We start from the raw sequence: 17,543 nt of genomic DNA, 5'->3' as shown, positions 1-17,543 counted from the left end.
AGGTAGCCCAGTCAGGGAGAACACTTCCGAAGGACTCATTTACACCTGGCTGTTTGACTTACTGACTTTGATGTGACTGCTACTTGCCTACATGATCCCTGACATTCGCCCTGTTTCTGTATACTACCTAAGCCTGGTTCTTATTTTGTGCAAATACACTCAAGTCCCACACTTCTTTGTGTCGTTTCTGTTTGTCATGCGCCGAATTCCTTGCCCACCTGGTCAAAACTCTCATCACCCTATGGAACAAGGGGTCCCCACAGAAACCCAGTCCATGGCAGGAATCCAGCCTGAGACCAGATAATACATTTTATTCTGGGGTGGGGTGGGGGTGCAGGGATCTGGGCTATTGTGGAGCAGCACAGTAACCCCAACAAAAACTCCAAAATAAATCACACAATAAATTATTTTTCAAAGAAATGGACGCACATGCAGATGGACACACACACACGCACATGCACACACATCACTCTGGTCTCTTACTCAGTGTTGACTGTAACTTCCAGGCTGGAAACTGTGAGAAAGGAGAAAGAGTTAGACATGAAAAAAGGGGGGAGGGGGGGAGGGTGCGCTAAGCTCCTCTGCCACCAGGTGAGTAAGAGGGAAGACCATCAAGAGAAGAAACCCACCAAGCTGTGAGAAACAAGAGCAGAAAGGAAGCAGCCGTTATCAAGGAAGGTTTTAATTAATGACGTCACAGAGGTGGGGAGGAAGAAAGCACAGAGTTCTAACACAAGTAAAGGCACAATGAACACGGGATGGAGTGGAACCAGACCCTTCCTTCAGTTAAATGGTTGCTGTTGGTTTGATTGGTTTTGGTTTTGCCTGTGATTGAAGGTGGTTATCTCTTTTTTTTTTTCCATTTTGTTTTCAAGAAATGAGTCTTGGGAGGCAGAATTATTCTGGCCTCCTCTCTTCCCTCTCATTCCCTAAATTGGGGTGGTTTAACAGAGTTCCCCTGACCACGGAGCTAGGGACTGAGAGTCACGGGAAAGGAAAGCTTATACCTGGAATGTGAAGAATCTGATTTGCCGCTGATGGCAGGTTGGGTTTCCAGGACAGACAGTGCAGCCATGCTAGCAAAGGGCCTCTGATGCCCTACACTCCACCCCCAGAGCCTCAGAGAACGAAGGACCCCGGAGTCACATTTCTCCCACACTCCAGAAGCATTCAGCCTACAGATTATTTTTCAAGTGATCAGGAGAATTAAAACATACCCCAACCCTGAGTTGCTCTGCAGCAAGTCTATTTACAGTTATCCCCGCCCCCTCATCTCTCCCTGGAGGTAAGTCTGGGTTTCAGGCTTTCAAGATGGGAAGCCACTGGGTGAGGGGATTCCCCCAGGGCAATGGCCAGTGACTGGGAAGGGGGCAGGGAGTAATTCCTGGTGAGGACCGCCTCATGTCCATCAGCTGGGATGGCCCTAGCTCACACAAGTGGCCAAGGCTCTGAAAAGGGCAGGGCTCTGCAGCTGCCGCAGATCCCAGGAGACAGGAAACCACACCTGGAATATGAAGTACTTTGGTCCAGGTTTGGTGACTGGAGAAAGGGGAAGAGGAGCACCTAGCTCATTTGAAAATCAGAACCACTGCCTGGCTTCAGGCAGGGCAGTAAGAAATAGCTATCGAGCATTTCCCATTAGGGAGAAATACCATGAGAGCTGTGACAAAGCTTCTGGCTGCTTAGCTGGGCATTGTCTCTCCCCTTTGGGAGGGGACAAGGGAAGTAAAGGGACTAAGTAATAGCCTCAACATGAGACCACCCAATCTTCTACTGAAGAGAAGACATTCCCATCAGGACATAAAGGAACAGTTTAAAGGGGAAAATTGTCAGGGTTCTCACAGCCCGCCCACCTTAAACCTGCGTTACAAGCTGTGTACAACATACAAAATAGACCAACAATTTTGAGGATCACATTCCCATCTTCAATAGCAAATATACATGGTAATAAATTTGTTATCAACAGCAGGACCAAATGATGAATAAGGCAAAGACATTTAACTTAGGTGTTGTGTCATCAACACACTCACTTAGATCTAAACCCAGGCCTTTTTTGGGTGGTTGTTCCACCAGGCAAAGACAACGAAAATATCATCAATACCCACATGACACAGTCAGAATCTGGGGAATAGAAAGGGAGGCAGGGCAAGTCGAGGAAGATACCATCAGCCCAAGCAAAAAGCTGGGGTTTGGCTTTATTTGTGAGTAGATGTATGTGTGTGTATACAAATATATATGTGTATGTGTATACATATATATGTATATATGTATACACATACGTACACACACACACATACATAAATACACACCCATATATATTTTTGATGGGCTACGTTTCAGTAAGGGAAAATTTTCACACTTTGATAGCATTGTACAAAAGGCATCAGCTCCCATTTCAACAACAAATGGGAAGACTTCACAGTCAAGTTCAACAATTAGCATCTACCCTGGAACTCTCGAAGTGTCAGTTCTTCTCCCTCTCTTAGCTCTGTTCACTTTGGGGTGTTGGGAGCGTAACTGCTAACAGATTTGAGAAGAAGGATAAGTAGTGAGCAATAAAAAGTCTGGTGAGATCTAACCACTGCCTGTCCCAAGAGTCCAAGTGGTTCAGGAGCTGGCATCGGGTAACACTCAATAAATAAATAAACCAAGTTAGGTCCACCTTCACCAGTCCTAGAAGATTTGGGTTTGACCTGACATTACACACAGATCCTTAGCCTATGTTCCACTAGATCAGAAAGGTCCCTATGAGCCAGGTGTGGTGGTGCACACCTTTAGTCCCAGAACCTGGGAGGCAGAGGCAGGAGGATCTCTGTGTTTGAGGCCAGCCTGGTCCAGAAAGTAAGTTCCAGGACAGCTAGGAATGCACAAAGAAAACATGTCTTTGGGGGGCAAACAAAAAAGAGTAAGAATAAAAATAAGAAGAAAAAAAAAAAAGAAAGGTCCCTATGACAGTTTAAGTCCGTGGTGTATCTAGAAGTTTTTCACCAGCTTCCCCATCCAACTCAAAGAACAGCCTGGTCTCCCTACTGTCATCCAGGATTTGAGCGGTGTGTGCCCATGTCAAGGACTGTAGGAAACCAACTTCTCTGAGTGTGGAGTCCAGGTGCCCCACACTGCAGTTGGAGAAGAGACACTCCCTGGCCAACAGACCAGCCTCAGTTGGAACAGACCAGTTCCTCAGTTGGAACTTCCTGTGCTGTTTACCTACAACTTGGAAGACAAACATTGTATTGCTGCCTGCCTCCAGGATGGCGACAGGCCTCCCTAAGTCTTTGTGCTTCTTGGTTTAGAGGACTCTGTACTTCGCCCTGAAGCTCCCTTTTCTTCTCTGTGGCCTTAAACCCTGCAGTCTCAGTAAGATATGGGTGGCAGAGAAAACAGGAAGAGCCTGCTATCTGATGGGTGAGAGTCTTGGTATGAGCAGGCTGTCAAGACCTTCCTGGCCCTGAAGAGCCACACTCCCATGAAGTGAGTGCTTCCTGATTCCCTTCTTAGTCTCCCTGGAGCATTCCCCAAGGGCTGAAGGACTCAGGCTGCTGACTACTTCAGGGTTAATCAGAAAAAAGTAGGATTAAGGCCCTACCGTTTCACATCTTATAAGAAGTCTGTAGGGTTTGTGACTCAGGAACGGACAATGCCCTCAACAAAAAGTGACTTCTCTTGTGGGATTTGGAAAGGACACCCTTCAGCCTAGCACCCTGGGGAAGGGGCAGGAGGCTCCAGAGCTCAGACAGCCCTGGCCTCTAGCTGCAATAGAGCTGACTAGCTCTGTAATGATCCTCACTTACTTCATACCCTTTTGTTGTTTAGTTAACTGATTAGTACTTAGTGTGTATGTACAACTCATCTCTTGGGATGGGGGAAGAGGGATAAGAACAAAACCAAAACACTCTTATAAATGAAAAAGACCCATTCCCTTGTCCTTTCTGTAGCCTGACCTTTAGAACAGATCACTTCTCTGCAAGCCCTCCCTGCACCGTGGAACGCCCCCTCCTCAGAAGCCCTGGCCACACCAACCTCCTACACTATGGGCTGTAATGCACACAGCACACTTCGCCCTCCGTGAACGACACAGACAGGGGTTCCATTCTCTACCCTGCCCAATGTGAGTCTATTCACCATAACAAGGCACCTTTCCCTGGAAGGAAGCAGGGGACGTGGAAGCTTTCTCCTCCTCTGGCTAGCAGGGCTTGCTGGAAGAAGGTGGATATGGGCATTCACACTACTGCCAATAGGAAAGAGTCCAATCACCAAGTCCAGAGAGGAGATGCATAGATGGAGCTGGGCTGGGAGGATGCTCAGAGTCTAGGGTTGGTTGCACTGGAGAAACACTGTAGGAGCTCTCATGCAGGTGTTAGGGGTTGGGGGACCATCTGAGAAGAGGGGGTCCATCCTTTTCCTGAGGAGCAGGACCACGCCAGGCTTCACCTGAGAATGGGCGGCAGAGGTGGGGCTCCACGGGCAGCTGGAGGAGAAAAAGCAAAAAATATACATATTCAGTGCATGTGCCAGAACTAAAGGACATTTCTGAAATGAGACAGCCTCCTTTTTTTTTCCTTAAAGATTTATGTTTTTAATGTATGTGAATGTTTTATACATCTATCTGTATACCAGAAGAGGTCATCTGATTCCATGAGACTAGATACAGACGTCTGTGAGCCACCATGTGAGTAATGGGAATTGAACTCAGGACCTCTGAAAGAGCAAACTGCTGAGCCATCTCTCCAGCCCCCAAGATAGGCTCCTTAAGTCAATTTTTAAAATCAGGAGCCTACGACTGGAGAGATGGCTTGGTAGGTGGGTGCTTGCTGCCAAGCCTGCCAAGCCTGCTGACCTGGGTTTAATCTCTAGGGCTCACTTGATGGAAGGAGGAAACACCCATTGCCATCTCCATGTGCAGAAGCACATTTGACCTCAGAGAACACAGACCAGGCTGCATGCAATTATGAAAGCTTTCCTGACGGCCCTCGCACCTCGGTTGGTTTTGCTGGGGTAGACTCTTTGAAGGTGCTTATACTCTTCTGGAGCAGGGAAGTCCTCCACTGGATGGAAGGAGTACTTGGACTCAAAATCATCTGTGAAAAGAACAGAGTTATTAAGTCATCCTCCCACAGACTTTCAACTTCTTAGGACCCTCCCTATTTACTAACCTCCTGTGGGTTCTGCTAAATGGAGAAGCCTGCTCTACCCACCAAGCTGAAGGTCCCACGACAGGGAAAACATTGCCCTGGGTGCGTCTCACGAACAGTGAATACCCAAAGATCCCCAACCTGGGGGCTGGGGAGGTGAAGCAGTTAATGAAGTGCTTGTCATGTGGGTGTAAGGACTTCAGTTTGGATCCACAGCACCAGGCTGGGTAGGGTGACAGGAGCCTATAACCCAGGACGTGGAGGCAGAGAAGAAGAGGACCACTGGTTCTCACTGGCCAGTCAGCAGGCCAACTATGGAGCAACAGGTTCAGTGAAAGAACTTGTCCCAGAAAAGTATGGTGGAGAGAGAATAATTTAGGAAGTTACCTAATGGTGACCTTTGGCCTCCATACATCAATACACACACACATGCATACATACATACAGAGAAAAAATTTATTGATTTTTAAAAATTGTATGTGTTGAATGTTTTGCCTACATGTAAGTCTGTGTGCATCATATACATTCCGTGCCCACAGAGGCCAGAGTAGAACATCAGACTTCTGAGACAGGAGTTCCAGACTGCTGTGAGGCCCCAAATGGGTGCTAGAAACTGAACCTGGGTCCTCTAAAGAGTAGTCAATACTCTAAACTACTCAGCTTTCTCTACAGTCCCCTTACTTATGTGCTGGATGGGTGTATGTCAACTTGACACAAGCTAGAGTTATCTGAAAGGAAGGAGCCTCAATTGAGAAAATCCCTCCAGGGCTGGAGAGATGGCTCAGCGGTTAAGAGCACTGACTGTTCTTCCGAGGTTCCTGGGTTCAAATCCCAGCAACCACATGGCCATCTGTAATGAGATCTGATGCCCTCTTCTGGTGTGTCTGAGGACAGCTACGATGTGATTACACATAATAGTAAATAAATCTTTAAAAAACAAAAAACAAAAAAAACTCCTAGTCTAAAGACGTTTTAAGCTGATTCTTCAAATCTTTCCACCCCAAATCAGACGCCATTGGAAAGGAGCTAATGTGTGCTTGCTGACAGAAAGAAGTATCACTTTGTTCTAGAAACAAGGTGGTCTTAAAAGATGCTGTTATGGGAAATGAACTGAATTAAGTTTACAAGGTGGTAGTCATAAACTACAAAAGGGACTATGTCTCTCTAGCTGGTGAGTTTCAACCAGAATGTTTTCTTTCAACCAAGGTTACCCTATATTGCTCTGCAATACATTTCACACAGTCATGTTGGCCCCACTCCTATGTTCTAGGAGCCTTCACAAGATTCAAAAGTCTTACGGACATAGCTTGTTCAAACTTCAAAAGTTCCTTTTTGCTTCAAAGCTTCCTTTTTGTTTGCTTGTTTGTTTAGATAGGGTGTTGTTATGTATTACAGGCTAGTTTTCAATTTGGGATTCTCCCGACTCAGCTAACTGTGTGCTGGGATTACAGACATGTGCCATCATGCCCTACTACATTTTAAAGATGCAATATGGATGTATGTTCAAAGCAAAACCCTGGTGTGCCTGTTAAAAACAGACTGGAATGTGTTGGCCAATAGCAATGGAGGAATCCATTAAAGACCTTACAGTATTCAGAGTCACAGGAAACCTCATGGTCTGCTCTAAAAGTCTTCAACAGAGAAGTCTGGACATTGTCTCTTGTGGCTCCATTCCAGACTGTGAAGTGTTCTCTCTTAAGTAGAGTCCTTGTGTTGTAACTTGGAAAGGTGACCTGCTAGCTACTCATTCAGGCATTTCCTGGTTCTGTAGAGAGTGAAAGGGGCTCTAAAGAGATGAAATGACTTCCTAAAAAACTCAAGGCTGGTTCATCACTGACCTCTGTATGTTTTGCTTTTGTTTAGTGCTGGGGCTCATCAAACCAAGGGCCTCTGTAAGCTAAGCTTCTTTAAGTTTTTGTGCTATTTCTGTAGTGCAAGAGATTGAACCCAGGACTTTGCACACATCAGGGTAGTGCTGTACCATGGAGCTTCATCCTGAGCCGCTTGAGTTTAAGTAACTAGTATCCCTCCTTGGAGAGATACGTATGTATAAAGAGGATAGACAGTCTCTGACAGGAAGCCTAACCAGAGACCCTTGTGGGAACTTGAGAGTAGCTTTCAAATTAGCATGACCCCTGATGGTTTCATATAAGGAAAAGGACATCAATGGACTGGGAGCAGAACTCAGAGTAAAAGTTGGGAGAGGACCTGCTGTGAACAAAGGCTACTGCTGGGGCATTCTCCATCTCCATAGGCAACCTGGGGGCTAAGGCACAGCAGTCCACCGAAGTCACTGCCAGAACCAGTAGACAAAATCACTAACTACTTACCCAAGAAGGAGCGGACAGTGGTGATGGAGTCTCTATGGCCATTCCGCAAGGGTGGCGGTGGAGGGGGGGGTGGCCCAGCTGGGGTCCTTGAGGGTGGAGGTGGGGGCTTTCCTCTGCCTGGTGGTTCTGACCCATGCATCCGGTAAGGTGGGGGGGGAGGGGGAGCATCCCTGGCACCATTTCGAATCATGGGCGGTGGGGGTGGAGGAGCTGCAATAAAATTCAATGCAGTTAGGAACTGGGCTGGAGCTGGCAAAGGAGAGAAAGGTTTGAGAGACAGGAGCTAAGAAAGCAGCCTGGGAAAAACTAGTGAAGGAATGAATGTGAGAAATGCCCAATGATACAGATGCACATAAATGGTGTGAAGAAATAAATTCTTTGTTATAAACTGACTATAAAAAAAAATCATACAATGCCAGGCAGTGAGTGGAGGCACATGCCTTTACAGTACTTGGGAGGCAGAGGCAGGTGGACCTTCGACTTCAAGTCCAGCCTGGTCTACAGAGTGAGTTCTAGGACAGCCAGGGCTACACAGAGAAACTCTGCCTCAAAGAACAAAACAATCAAAAAAAAAAAATCATTGAAAATAAGAGAGTGATTCAGGCTCTAAGAGGAGCCTTGGGGTGGCAAGGTAAGTCTCAGGTCACCTTTCCATCCAGAGCTGCAGCTGCCCACCCCCATCTGTTTGTTTACTTTTAGTCTGTTGGACTTTTTTTTTTTTTTCCCGAGACAGGGTTTCTCTGTGTAGCCTTGGCTGTCCTGGAACTCACTCTGTAGACCAGGCTGGCCTTGAACTCAGATATCCGCCTGCCTCTGCCTCCCAAGTGCTGGGATTAAAGGTGTGCCCCACCACTGCCTGGCTAGTCTATTGGACTTTGATTATGGTTTCTGCATTTTTAGGATAGCTCTCATCTTTGTTTCTTTCTCTTTTTTTTTCCAAGACAGGGTCTTTCTGTGTGGCCCTGGCTGTCCTCCAACTCAAGAGATCTGTTTGCCTTTGCCACCAGGGTGCTGGGGTTAAAGGCTTGCGCAACCATGGCCCAGCAGTCCTAATCTTCTCGGCTTGACTCAGACTTGCTATGCAGCCCAGGCTGGTCTGGAACTTGCTACTTCCTGCTCAGCCTCCACAGAAACAAACGTGCATCATCATATAATACTGTCACAATGTGACTGAACCGAGTAAGTCCATGATGTAACTATTGGGACAACCTTCTCCATACACACAGCAAGTTCATCAGTGCAGTCCATTGTCATACACTCCTAGCTTACAAACAAAAAACAAACTTAAGAGAATCAAGAGATTTACCCAATATCACACAATACAGCCACCATTTAGAAAAGCATTTGGGGCAGCAGGCTGAAGCCTCTGCTGGCTCTAGCTGCTCACGGCTTATGGACAGAGTATGGCCCTAGGACGTGAAAAGCAGGAAGTCTGCAGGCACCTGAGCATCTCACCTCAACCTGCACACCACTTCTATCTTCTCTGCTCTTATTACAGGATGGAATTTGCTCACACTAACAAGGTCTTCAAAAATTCTAAGTTAAGGCCGGGGGCTGGGGGGGGGGTGTGGCTAACGCCTTTAATCCCAGCACTTGGGAGGCAGAGGCAGGCGGATTTCTGAGTTCAAGGCCAGCCTGGTCTACAGAGTTAGTTCCAGGACAGCCAGAGCTATACAGAGAAACCCTGTCTCGAAAAAAACCAAAAAAAAAAAAAAAAAAAAAAAATCTAAGTTAAAAGCCTTTTTTTTTTTAGATGTATATATTTATGTGTGTACATGTTTGCCTGCATGTATGTGTGAACTATGTGCATGCCTGGTGCCAGCATAGGTTAGAAAAGAGTGTTTTCGAGTTTCCCCCAGAATTGGAAATTAAAGACGATTATGAGCCGCCATGTGGGTCCAGGGAACCGATCCTGGGTCCTCTGGAGGAGCACTCAGCACTCTTAGTACTGAGCCATCTCCCTAGCTGTACCTCACACACTGCATGCAGTTTTTTGGGTTTTTTTTTGTTTTTGTTTTTTTAAAAACCTGAACTTCACAGAATCCAGTTACCTTATGGTATGCTATAGGCAGGGAAATACCACACCATCAATGTATCAGGTTATTGTTTGGGTTACCCCCTAAAAGACTGCTAGGGAGAGCACAGATCTACATCAGCCTAACCAGGCAGCACAACAGCATAATGGTCCTTTTACTAATTTACTTTTGTTTTGTGAGACAGGATTTCTCTGTTTAATAGTCCTGGTTGTCCTGGAACTCACTTTTAGACCACACCTGGTCTCAAATTCAGAGATCCTTTCGCGTCTCAAGTGCTGGTATTAAAAGCAAATGACACTAGGCCTGGCTTATTTTTTAATTCATATTTAGTTTTAGTTATGCGTATGTGTGTGTACCTTGCATGTACAGGTACCCATGGAGGCCAGAAGAGGGTCCCCTGGAAGCACAGTTACAGGAGGTGTGATATGGGTGCTGGAAACAAGTCCAGCCCCTCAGGAAGAGCAGCAAGTGCCCTGGCAACCATTCTGCATGTGTGTAAACATAGATGCATTCAACTAAGCCTTCACTGAGGTTCCTGTACTGCTTTCTTAAATGTTTTCTCATTTGGGTCACAGTCTTCCTATGTTGTCCAGGCTGGCCTCAAACTCCTATGGCTCAAGCCAGCCTCCTGCTTCTACCTCCAATCCAGCTGGCACTCATTCCTTAATTTTTGAGCCACCTCAATTTGCTTGCTTCCTGCCTCCCTTCCTCCCTCCCTCTCTCCCTTCATCCCTCCCTCTCTCTCTCTTTCTTTTTTCGGGACAGAGTTTCTCTGGCTGTCCTGGAACTCACTCTGTAGACCAGGCTGGCCTGGAACTCAGAAATCCACTGACCTACCTCTGCCTCCCAAGTGCTGGGATTAATAGCTTTGCTTCCTCTTTCACCTACCACTTCTCCACTGATGTTGCACTGAAGGGTCCCCTGTCACTCAGACACTGTCAGTCCTCAGGGTCTGACTGCTCTGGCTGCACACTGCACACAGAGGACCATGTCCTTCATCTTGGAATTCTTCCATCACTCTACCAAACTCAGGGGCTTTTGATTTGCCTTTTAATGTTTACTATTTTAGTGTGTGTGACTGTTTTGCATACATTTATACCTGTGCACCATGTGTTCCTGATGCCCTCAGAGACCAGAAGAGGGCATCAGCTCTCTTGAAACTGAAGTTACACACAGTTGTGAGCCAACCTGTGGGTACTAAGAACCTAACCCGGTGCTCTGGAAGCGCAGTCAGCGTTCTTAACCACCAAGCTCTCTAGTCACCAAGCACACATTTTTGGGGTTTTTTACTATTATTATTTTAACTAAAATGTATTTAGAACTAGGTGTGCACACTATTAATCCCAGCTTTCTGGAGGCAGAGGCAGGTGGATTTCTGAGTTCCAGGACAGCCAGAGCTACACAGAGAAACCCTGTCTTGGAAAAAAGCAAAACAAAACAAAACAACCCCCCAATGCCCCCCCAACAAAACAAAACAACCCCCCCAATTCCCCCCCCAACACTTGAATTCTTATTTTCCCTAATCATTGCCGAGATATTATGAGAGCAAGCAAAAAGATAAAGGGTTTCCAAACACTTACCTGCTCCCCTGCTAGGAGGGTCTCGGGCAGGGGGAGGCGGCCTGTTACTCAACAAAGAGGGAGTGGCTGAGGTGGGTGGAGGAGGTGCAAGGCCTCGGACAGGCCCTGGCGTTTTCCTATGCAAAGAATTGTGTCTCTGGGGCAGCTCAGGGGCTGACTCATTGGTGGGGCTTGAGGGCCCATTGGGGACCCCGGGAGGCTGGCGGTAAGGCGGTGGGGGAGGAGCCTGGCCACTGGGTCCCGTTCTGCCGTTCACAGGGGAAGGAGGTGGTTTTACAGGGGGTGGAGCAGGGTGTCCTTCTCGGCCAGGGTGCAGCCTCTGTCCAGGCGTTGGAGGCAACGGTTTCTCCCTGTTGTAGGCTTGGGCTTTGTTGCTGTGCAGAGGCAGAGGGGTAGGGGGCGCGTTGGCACGCCTCCCTGGAGGTGGTGGGGGAGGTGCAGAGGAGCTGTGCTTCATTCCTGTGCCACTGGTGGTGTTGGGCCGAGAGAGGTCCGGTAAGGAGGGTCTCTGCATCCGGGGCAGTTCTGGGAGGGAGGCTCGGCTGCTGTCGGTGTCATCGTGAGGGCGCCCACTGGCTGCAGACACCGGAGGCCTTGGAGCAGCAGCTCGAGAACTGGGGACTTGCACGGCTGGCTTACCAGCTGGAGTCTCTATAAACACACCCGACAGCACTGTATTAAGAGTTAAAGCCTATCTATCAGTCAGGGCCCTAGCTGACCCAACCTCCTCAGTGCAACCTGGACAACACCCAACAGAGTACCAGCACAGCCCCAGGTTTGTCCTGCAGCCCTCGGATCTAACCCAGAGACCCGCACATGCAAGGCACTCCTCCACTTGCTGAGCTAGCCTTAGTTCTGAGTTTTAATCATGTTTCAATGGATTTAGGACCTGCTAATAAATACTGCTCACATAAGCTTGAACATATTTAAATTGAATTACATTTATTTATTTTACCATTTTTGGGGGAGGGGTAGTTCTGTTTAGCCCTGGCTCCTGGAACTCCATCTGTAGACCAGGCTGGCTTCAAACTCAAAGATCTGCCTGCCTCTGCTTCCTGAGTTCTGGGATTAAAGGCGTGCGCCACCAAGCTAGGCTTATGTCTTTCTGTTCCTTATTTCACTTGACATAAGTCCTCCAAGTCTATCTGTGTTTTCACAAAAACATTAATTTCCTCCTTAAGGGACAAATAATAAACCTATTCTCTGTGTGTATACCTTTGTGTGTGTGAATGCATTTATGTATTTAGAGACAGGTCTCATGTAACTTAGGCTGGCTTCAGACTCAATATGTAGCCAAGGATGACCTTGAATGTCTGAGATTCTCGTCTCTGCCTCCCAAGTGCTGGGATTGCACTGCCTAGCCTGGTTTCTGCAGTGCTAGGGACTGAACTCGGGTCTTCATGCACACTAGGCAAGCTTACTGAGGTACTCAGCACTTAAAATCTGCTTTGCTCCTCTAAGGCAGGTTCTTACCCTTGGGTTCAGGCTGTCCTCAAACTTGGGATTCTCCTGCCTCAGCCTCCTAGGAGGACTGCAATCACGCACCACAGCAGCAACTCCCATTTTCTTTTCTTTTCTTTTCTTTCTTTCTCTCTCTCCTTCTCCCCACCCTCTTTCTCTCTCTTTCTTTCTTTCTTTTTTTCTTTCTTTTTTTTTTTCCGAGACAGGGTTTCTCTGTGTAGCCCTGGACATCCTGGAACTCACTCTGTAGACCCGGCTGGCCTAGAACTCAGAAATCCACCTTCCTCTGCCTCCCAAGTGCTGGGATTAAAGGCGTGCGCCACCACTGCCAGGCCCATTTTCTTTTCTAAGTTAAACACATTTTTATTTCCCCCTCAGCTTTGCTTTACTCTACTGTGGAACTGCTCTCATTTCTTCTTCCTCCTACCTACAACCACAGGCCAGATACACTTAGAACAAGTCAAGAAATTTATACTTGGGAAATCTCCTGAGAGATCATTTTTGAGATACCTGAAGCATCCTTGGCTCCCACAGGTCGGAGCTTTGGCACTCCTCCTTGAAAGAGACCTCCTTTGGGCTGCAAAGCAGCAGCTCCAGGGCCGTAGCCACCACTGCTCCCTTTGGGCTCTGGAAGGCATAGGGAAGGGTTTCATGTCACACGCTCTGAGCTGCGGACCACCCCTCTTCTGAAGACTTTCATTTACAAGCATACCAACCTTACTTTCGCCCCCCTAACAAGCAGCAGCCAAACAGCAGCACAGCACAGCGCCACCAGACACACAAACAGCAGTATAGCACAGTGCCACCAGACACACAGACAAACACAACAACACGCAGGCCTTGCAGCTGCACACGAGAGGAGGAAGACAAACAAGCAAACTGAAAGGAGGAAGGGACAGAGGAGCCATCTTTAAGGTGAAGGAAAACACCTCAATTAAAGATGTGCTCAGCAGAGTTCCCTGGGCTCTGTCCTGACCAGCTAGTGGCTCAGGAGGATGGAGTGTGAGCAAACTCTCCTGAGAGTTTGCTATAAGTCAGAGGCCCATCCTTGGTTTCAGCCACGAAGCTTCTCGGAATGTGATGGCCTCCTGAGAAACAGCTAAGGCTGTGCTCTGGCAAACACTAGTGCAGCAGGGGGCTTTAACTCTGAGAGGAGTTAGGGAGAGCTTCCAAGGTATTCAACTCTGCAGCTGGAGGGAAAGGCAAGATATCCAGGACACCATTATCCCACTGGAGAGACTAGAATAAACGTGATGGTCCAGAGATGTCTTCCAAGCCTGGATCCTGACTCTAGCCTAGGAAAAAAGCCCAGACTCACTCTCGATGATAGGAGCACTCCGATCATTAACATTGGTCGTCTTCTTCAGTTTGGTCCCTTTGCAAATGTCTTGCAAGAGGGCGCCTCGATTCCGCTGCTCATCTCTACTGAGTTTGGGCTGTTCTGTGTTTGCCTGGAGAAAGAGGAAATGTTAAGTTTACCCTAAGAGCTCCTTCTATCACAAGCTTGGAATCAGTGACTTAAGCCAGGGGTTCCGTGAGATGCCAATGTAGCACAATCAGACATATGCGTCAAGTAGCAGTATCAATGTGCGCCACCAATCTTCTCAGTTCCCCACTGCCTTCTATGCAGGAGACAGGCCTCTCTCCAACTCACCAGTTTCTGAGAGGAGGGCAAGACGAACCGTGAATGGACATGTTAACAGAGCATCATCCCCAGAGCAAGGTTTTTCTGAGCACTCACTATGCTTCAAATATTGTGCTAAGTACTACTTAGATGACCTCACTGAAAACCCGAAACAGCCCTACAGAAAGGCACGCTGATCACCATCCACATTTGAAAGTGTGGATCAGAAGCTGAACAGTTTCCAATGGTCACACAATTAGTAACTGGTAAAGAGAATCCACACTGTGACCCCGACTACAGAATCCTATCACAGCACAACCTGTTGTTGAACAGTAGATAATTATAGCCCCACCCCACTCTGAAGGGGTAATGGTTCTGCACAGTTAAGAGCACATGCTTAGTAGACACTGAGCCAATTTTCCAAATGTTTTTTGTTTTCTGGGTTTTTAAATTTTTTTTAAAGTCTTTTTTTTTTTTTAAGATTTATTTATTATTACATGTAACTACACTGTAGCTGTCTTCAGACACACCTGAAGAGGGTGTCAGATCTCATTACGGATGGTTGTGAGCCAACATGTGGTTGCTAGGATTTTGAACTCAGTACCTTCAGAAGAGCAGTCAGTGCTCTTACCTGCTGAGCAATCTCTCCAGCCCTTAAAATTTCTATTTGGGCTTTTCAAGACAGGGTTTCTCTGTGTAGCCCTGGTTGTCCTGGAACTCACTCTGTAGACCAGGCTGGCCTTGATGTCAGTGATCTCCCTGCCTCTGCCTCCCAAGTGCTGGGATTAAGGGTATGCTAATTTTTTTGGGGGGGTGGGGAGGGAGTTTCCAGACAGGGTTTCTCTGTAGCCCTGGCTGTCCTGTGACAGAACACACTCTGTAGACCAGCCTGCTTCTGCCTCTCAAGTGCTGGGATTAAAGGGATACGCTAGCACTGCCCAGCTAATTTTTCGAAGTTTAAAATGTTATCTGTCTGGAAGAAAAAAGAAAAAAAAAAAAGAAAAAGAAAGAAGAAAAAAGATTAAAAAAAAAGAAATAAAACGTTATTTGTCATTACAGTGTGTGCCCCTCTGAACATGCAGAGGTCACAGGACCACTTTCTGGAGCTGGTTCTTCCCTTCCACTTTGGGTTCTAGAGACTGAACTCTATCTATGGTCACCTATCAAACCTGAGCTCAGTTTTACATGTTGTACTGGCTGGTTTTGTATGTCAACTTGACACAAGCTGGAGTTATCACAGAGAAAGGAGCTTCAGGTGAGGAAATGCCTCCAGGAGATCCAGCTCAATTAGTGATCAATCGGGGAGGGCCCATTATGGGTGGGGACATCCCTGGGCTGGTAGTCTTGGGTTCTGTAAGAAAGCAAGCCAGTAAGAACATGCCCCCATGGCCTCTGCATCAGCTCCTGCTTCCTGACCTGCTTGAGTTCCAGTCCTGACTTCCTCTGGTGATCAACATCAATGTGGAAGTGTAAGCTGAATAAACTCTTTCCTCCCCAACTTGCTTCTTGGTCATGATGTTGTGTGTAGGAATAGAAACCCTGACTAAGACGATGCTGATGTGATTGCCTCAGACTCCCTGCCTCTTCCAAAACCCATTTTTCTCTATGTCACTTCACCAAGTTCCATCCTTAGCCTCCATTTACATGTTTCTGAGCAACACCAATCATGCTTTGCACACTAGATAAAAGCCCCCCTGAACCCTGTGGATAGACACACTCGTGTGTATGTATGTGTGTGCACCTGAATGCAAAGACCAGAGATTGATGTCATGTGTCTTCCTCAAATGCTCTCCACTTCGTTGTTTTTATTTTTTTGTACTGTATTTTAGTTCTGAGACCAAGTCTCACTACACAGCCTTGGCTGGCCTGCACTCAGATCCACTCACCTGGGCCTCCTGCAACACTCACCTTCTGTTTTACTTAAACAGAAGTACTAGAGTAAACCGAGGTCCTCCTGCTTATATGTGAGCACTTTACTCACTGGGTGACCTGTCTCCCCAACGCTCCCAGTTTTTCATCTCCCCCTCATGTCTGACCTCAGCTTCACATGCACATCAGCAGATACAGTACATCTCCAATGAATATCCTACACACACCTAAAATGTAACGCACTACCGTTATGGTTCTGAATTCACTTGGGGTGTATATGTGTGTGTTTGTACACACGTTAGTGTGTTAGTGTTGGGGACCAAACTCCAGGCACTGTGCAGTCTAGGCAAGTGTTCTACCACTCAGCTATAGCCCCAGTTCATCTGTTAAATCTTTTTTTTTTTTTTAAAGATTTATTTATTATATGAGTACACTGTAGCTATCTTCAGACACACCAGAAGAGGGCATCAGATCTCATTACAGACAGTTGTGAGCCACCATGTGGTTGCTGGGATTTGAACTCAGGACCTCTGGAAGAGCAGTCAGTGCTCTTAACCACTGAGCCATCTCTCCAGCCCCCTCATCTGTTAAATCTTAACACCATTAACTAAGTGTAGAGCTGATTTTTTTTCAATTATTCCATTTGTGCCTATGTTTGTGTGTTGTGTGCACGAACCTGTGCACTCACATGCATGTGCTCATATATGAAGGTCAAAGTCCACTTTCAGGAGTAAATCCTCTCCCTCTATCATGGGATCAAACGCAGGCTGCTAGGCTTTGGCAGGCATCTTCAGCTGCTGACAACCATTCTGCCCACCCACAGGCAGAGCTTTTGAAGCTCTTTTTTTTTTTGGTTTTTCGCTGTCCTGGAACTCACTCTGTACACCCGGCTGGCCTCGAACTCAGAAATCCGACTGCCTCTGCCTCCCAAGTGCTGGAATTAAAGGCGTGCGCCACCACCGCCCGGCTGCTTTTTAAGCTCTTAATGACACTTTCTGTAAATCATTAGAAATCAAAACCATTCTAAAGCTGGATATGGTAGCATGCACTCCTCTCCTGATACCCTTAGCCAGCTGAGGTTTCAGGATCTGGAGTTCAAGTCCAGCCTAAGATACAATGAGTGTAACTATGCACAAAGGCTCACAGATTCCAACATAACAACTAAAGCCCAAGAAAAGCCTCAAATCTACAGAACCTTAACATATAAAGAAGTTTTACGAGGCTGGAGAGATGGCTCAGCGGTTAAGAGCACTGACTGCTCTTCTGAAGGTCCTACGTTCAAATCCCAGCAACCACATGGTGGCTTACAACCTCTGTAATGAGATCTGATGCCCTCTTCTGGTGTGTCTATACTTAATAATCTTTGGGTTGGAGCGAGCAGAGTAGACTAGAGCAAGCGGGGTTGACCGGAGCAAGCAGAGGTCCTGAATTCAATTCCCAGCAACCACATGATGGCTCACAACCATCTGTACAGCTACAGTGTACTCGTAAACATAAAAACAAACAAATAA

The 17,543-nt window shown here is 47.0% G+C and overlaps 1 protein-coding gene across 1 annotated transcript in view; it reads right to left on the bottom strand.

The window, feature by feature from the left end:
* Positions 1-296: 296 nt before the first annotated feature.
* Wipf2 (WAS/WASL interacting protein family member 2) overlaps positions 297-17,543 on the bottom strand; it is a 36,702-nt gene continuing 19,455 nt past the window's right edge. The window contains exons 3-8 of the mRNA XM_031352064.1: positions 13,858-13,990; positions 13,050-13,166; positions 11,079-11,729; positions 7,463-7,672; positions 4,977-5,078; positions 297-4,468 (exon numbers count right to left, since the gene is read on the bottom strand). Coding sequence (XP_031207924.1) covers positions 4,428-4,468; positions 4,977-5,078; positions 7,463-7,672; positions 11,079-11,729; positions 13,050-13,166; positions 13,858-13,990 — 1,254 coding nt within the window. The 3' untranslated portion in view covers positions 297-4,427. The remainder of the gene's footprint in view (positions 4,469-4,976; positions 5,079-7,462; positions 7,673-11,078; positions 11,730-13,049; positions 13,167-13,857; positions 13,991-17,543) is intronic.

This window comes from Mastomys coucha, unplaced genomic scaffold, assembly GCF_008632895.1.
Source record: "Mastomys coucha isolate ucsf_1 unplaced genomic scaffold, UCSF_Mcou_1 pScaffold5, whole genome shotgun sequence".
NCBI lineage: Eukaryota > Metazoa > Chordata > Mammalia > Rodentia > Muridae > Mastomys > Mastomys coucha.
Note: the sequence above shows the minus strand (reverse complement) of the source record. Positions and strands in the feature narration are given on the sequence as shown.